The 4990-nt window shown below is 26.7% G+C and overlaps 1 protein-coding gene across 1 annotated transcript; it reads left to right on the top strand.

Annotated features, from left to right (window-relative positions):
- Positions 1-357: 357 nt before the first annotated feature.
- On the top strand, positions 358-1369 carry LOC120071677 (putative calcium-binding protein CML23). The gene has a single exon (XM_039024055.2). The coding sequence runs from the start codon at positions 521-523 to the stop codon at positions 998-1000; it is 480 nt and encodes a 159-aa protein (XP_038879983.1). The 5' UTR covers positions 358-520; the 3' UTR covers positions 1001-1369.
- Positions 1370-4990: the final 3621 nt, after the last annotated feature.

The following is a 4990-nucleotide window of genomic DNA, read 5'->3' as shown; positions in this document are numbered from 1 at the left end:
TGAAACCTTTGAAAAAAGAGGATGAATCGAAATAATAGAAATATCAATAAAATGTTGATCTCGAGAGATATTTTTGAAAAAGTATAAAAATAAAAAAAATTTAAAAATAAATTTAAATTTGTAAATAAATATTTTATGATTTTTAAATAAGTTAATAGGTTGATTATTTATATTATAATATTTATGGCTTAGTTTTTTAATATTTGGTAGATTTTTCTCTGAGATTTTGATTCCTAAACTCAGATAAACGTGAAAATATCAAATTTAATAAATAAACATTGATATTTTTTAAAAGAGAAAAAAGAGTAGTAAATACTGTAACATTCGTACACTGACACTCTCCGGATCACCGCCTGCAATACCGCGTGGAAACCGCGTGGAAGGTTCCACCTGTCTCTCTCTATATATACCTAAATACCTCACTTAACCAATAGAAAAAATAAAAAATTAAAGTTTCTCTCGGTTTTCAAATTTCAAAATCCCATTGATCTCTTTTGATCCTGAATCTTCACTCACGCCCATGGCCAAGAAGAACAACTCCCTTTCAATTTCAAATCCTGGATCCTCCTTGGGCTCCATGGACGACGTCATCAAGGTCTTCAACAAGTTCGACAAGAACGGCGACGGCAAGATTTCCGTTAACGAGCTCGGCGCTGCCCTCAGCGAACTTGGCGGCAAGATCTCCACCGACGAGATCCGCCGCATTATGTCTGAGATCGACAAGGACGGCGACGGATTCATCGACCTCGATGAGTTCGCCGAGTTTCATCAGGACGCCTCGTCTTCCAGCGGATGTAACAAAGATCTGCAGGACGCTTTCGATCTGTACGATATCGATAAGAACGGCTTAATCTCTGCTAAGGAGTTGCACTCTGTTCTCAAACGCCTTGGTGAAAAATGTAGCCTCAAAGATTGTTGCCGGATGATTAGTTCCGTCGATGTCGACGGTGATGGACATGTAAATTTTGAGGAATTCAAGAAGATGATGACTCGCTCTTAGTCGTCTCCGGCAGTAGAGAGGTAGTTTCAGAAATTTAATCAAGTTAGGCTTAGGATTTCGAAACGAAATCAAGTATTCTCAGTTGATTGTTAGTGTGTACAGTCTATGATTCTGTTTTTAACCGATTTAGGGCACTAAAACATCTCTAGAATGAATTTCTCTCCTCTGATTTTAGATCTTAATCGAAGATCCGTAAAGCAAAACAAACAAATTGTTAGTTCATATCTCTCTCTAATCGATTCTGCTTCTCTCTTTCTGAAACGGATTGATGAATCCGAAATTCACGGAGTAAATTTTGTGTGCTGAATTTGTGGAATTTGGAAATATTTGATGTAGTTATTGACGCAATTAAATACTGATTTTACAAGATATTCATATTCTTTCCATCTTTTAGATTATTCATAATTTGGTAATTTCTTTTGGATTTTTCTATTTTATCCTTCATTGATTCAATCTTCTCAATTACGTCTTTAACTTTTTTTAGAAATTTAAATTAATTAAGAGAAAGCTTATGTCTCGGATCGGTAAATTAATATTTTAATAACATATTTGGATTCCATAACAGATTTCATAATTTGTTAATGAAATACTAATCGCTTTTCATAACAGATTTTTTTTACTAAGGGCTCATCGGAAATTTTTAAAATCTTAATTAAATATAGAATTGAATATTTTAAATGTTTAACGACTAAATGGAGAATGTTTTTCTTTTAATTTTTTTATCAGGTTAAATTATTAAAAAAAAATATAACCAAATTCTTAATCGTTTGTGTTGTGTTTCAAGTTTTGTTTAGGGTTATGAGAACAATTCTAACACTTATATGGAGAAAAATGTAAATATGCGAACTTGTCGTCCATGAATTTAACAACAAAACTTTTCAAGGGTTGTTTTGAAAAAAATTTCAAACACTCACTTGAAATCCAAAAGACGTTTATAGATTATATAAATTTGGAGGCCAGATATTTAGTAACAGTTTTTAGGATAAGGATTTTATTATTATCAGATAAACACTATGATTTTTTCAAATTTTAAAATTATCTATATTTTCGCTATTTTCTAATTATGTTTTCATGTTTTCGTCTCTTCCTCTGGCCTGAAGAAAGCTTATGAAATGAGCTTAAATCTTGTCATTTGAAATTCGATGAATGATTTTAAATTTTGTATTTCTTTTGGTTGGAGAAAGATTTAAAATAAATGTATTTTTACGGTAACAAAGATATGAAAGAAAGTTACAGATTTACTGATATATGCTTTAATTATTATATATTCTTTTATTGAAAATTAAAATATGACAAATTTAAATTAGTAAATTAACTCCAAAGCCTATCAAATCCTACAAAATTTGATTATTTTAGGCTATGATGGGTAACCATTCCGTTTTTGGATTTTTGTTTTTGAAAATTAAGCATATTTCTTCCCTATTTCTTCTAATGATTTACATCTTTATCAAGTACAATGGTTTTGGGTTCTTAGCCAAATCTTAAAAACAAAAACAAGTTTTTAAATTTTAGTTTGATTTTTTAAGCCATTGGCAAAAAGTGATAACTAAGGAAAAAATTTGAAGTTGGGAAAATTTTGTAGGCTTAATTTTTAAAAATAAAAACAAAAAACCAAATAGTAACCAAACAAGATTTAGTTATGATAAAATTTAAGCATAAAAGTAAGATTTGAAATCACATATACATTTTCCTCGAATCATGAGATTAAAAAAAACAAATATTTGAATTCTTAGTTAAATTCTAAAAACAAAAACAAGGTTTTTTTTATAAAACAACCTTTTTTTAGTTTTCAAACTTGTGTATTTTGAAAACTCTCTTAAAATATAGACAATAAAACAAAGAGACCAATAGATAGAATGTTATTAAATGTTTTGGTTGGCAATCCACTTTCTATTATGTTTACATATTTATGAGTTAGATAAATATGTGTTTCACAACAACCCACATACTATTTCTAAAAATTATTTTTAGATTCTGTGATTCAAATAGTATAAATTTTGAAAACAATATTTGTACGTTTTCGTTCTATCCAGATTTTGAATTTATAATTTTAAAATGTAAAGTTATATTAAATAAAAAAATAACATTTAGAAATACAATATATCAGGTTATAAACTCAATTCAAATTTTAAAATTAATTTATCATGTTATATATATAGTATTATAAAATACATATTATTACAAAGTAATAATTATTCACAAATTTTAACATGAAACATGTTCATAAATAAATTAATAATAATTTATTGTCAAATAATATTTAGTGGATGACTACAACTATTTTATAATTTATAAATATAATATAAACACATCGTTAACAATTGTTTAAATCAGAATTCAAATCATTAAATACAACTATTTTCTTATTGAATTACTTGTTTTCAAATTTTGGTTTTCAAATTTCCTATCAAATAAGCTAAACCCCTATTTGATAACCATTTTATTTTTTTAAAATTAAGTATATTTCCTCTCAATATCTTACAATGGTTTGCATCTTCCTAAAGCAAAAAAGTTTTTTGGATTAGGCTTTCTCAAGTAAAAGAGTTGCATATTTAGCCAAAATTTCAAATTTCAAAAACAAGATTTTGAAAAAATTAATTTTTTTTTTTTTTAATTTTCAAAACTTAACTTGATTTTTGAGAACTTTAATTAAAAGTAGAATAATAAAACGAGAAATTTAGAGATGAAAAAAGTATTTATAGATTTAATTTTTAAAACTAAAATCTAAAAACTAAATTGTCACTAAATTTTAAAAACACTCTTAAAATATAAACAACAAAATAAAGAAAGGTGGTTATCAAATAGAATTTGAGAAATTAGGTCGAAGCAACCTCAACGAAATTTCGTAGTCTTAATATAAAGATGTCCCGATAAGAAATACTAAATACCGTTAAAATGTGAAGGTATGATTGAAATTTCTAAAAATATTCAACTTAACAAGCAAACATTTGGTTAGTTTTAAATAAGGTTAAATCACATTTTGTTAATATTAATTTCACATTAGTAACATTTTGTTAATAATTTTATTACATTTTTATCGATTTAACCGAGAGGAAAATGTGGGTTAAAGTATTATTTTGTTAATTATACTTTGCTTCATTCCAAGTTCATCGGTGTATTCTCAAAATGTTCTATGTTCGTTTCCATGCTATTAATAAATATTCTCCTCACTATATTTTAATTATTTTTTTTTAAAAAAGGAAAATTTTTATAAATAGAAAAATTCCAATAATATTTACACTTTTTGTTACTTTTAAAACTTTTTTTTATAAAATGTAAATATTTTTAATTTTTTTTATATTTAAAAAGTCCCAAAAAAATAAATCCAACCGTTAGTTTATTGTTAATTCTTTCAAAAAAAGAAATGTAGTCACTATTAACATTCTCGTTATTAATTTTAGAAATATATTTACAAAGTTTATACTATAAATTTTCGGGTTATTTTTAAATATAAAAAAATGTATCAACTTATTTACAAATATAGCAAAATATTTTACCTATTAGTGATAGACCGTGATAGATACTAATAGATGTCTATTAATATCTATAAGTGATATTGAAATCAATCCATTAGCATCTATCAGTGTCTATATTTATACACAGTAATATTTTGTTATATTTAAAAATATTTTCAATAGTTTGTCATTTAAAATAATTAACTTAAATTTTAGAAGTATTTTTGTCTAATTGAGTTAGATAATTTTGGGATGGTATTGTGATGAGATGTTCACATCAAAGAGATTTAAGGCATAGTTTCACGGAATAAAGTTCTCGATTAAGAAGTTGGAAATTCAAATTCAGTCGTTGTATATTTTGTTGAACTAAAAATAAAAATAAAAGTGGGCGGTTTGGTGTTTTGCGGGAGTGGAGGTGGTCGTGGTGATACTGACTTTGCTTTGTCTTTAGGGCAAAGCACAAGAGAGTTGTGAGGTCAGGTACCTTGCTTTTTAAGGTCCCTACATTACTTGCCTCCTTTGTGTTGTCATGGAT

The sequence above is a fragment of the Benincasa hispida genome, chromosome 1 (assembly GCF_027475165.1).
Source record: "Benincasa hispida cultivar pf3 chromosome 1, pf3_genome.v1.1, whole genome shotgun sequence".
NCBI lineage: Eukaryota > Viridiplantae > Streptophyta > Magnoliopsida > Cucurbitales > Cucurbitaceae > Benincasa > Benincasa hispida.
The sequence above is the reverse complement of the archived record's forward strand: the minus strand, read 5'-3'. Positions and strand labels throughout refer to the sequence as shown.

What these genes read in the sequence shown, in the direction of transcription:
- LOC120071677 (XM_039024055.2), top strand. Translation starts at nt 521, where the DNA reads ATGGCCAAGAAGAACAACTCCCTTTCAATTTCAAATCCTGGATCCTCC.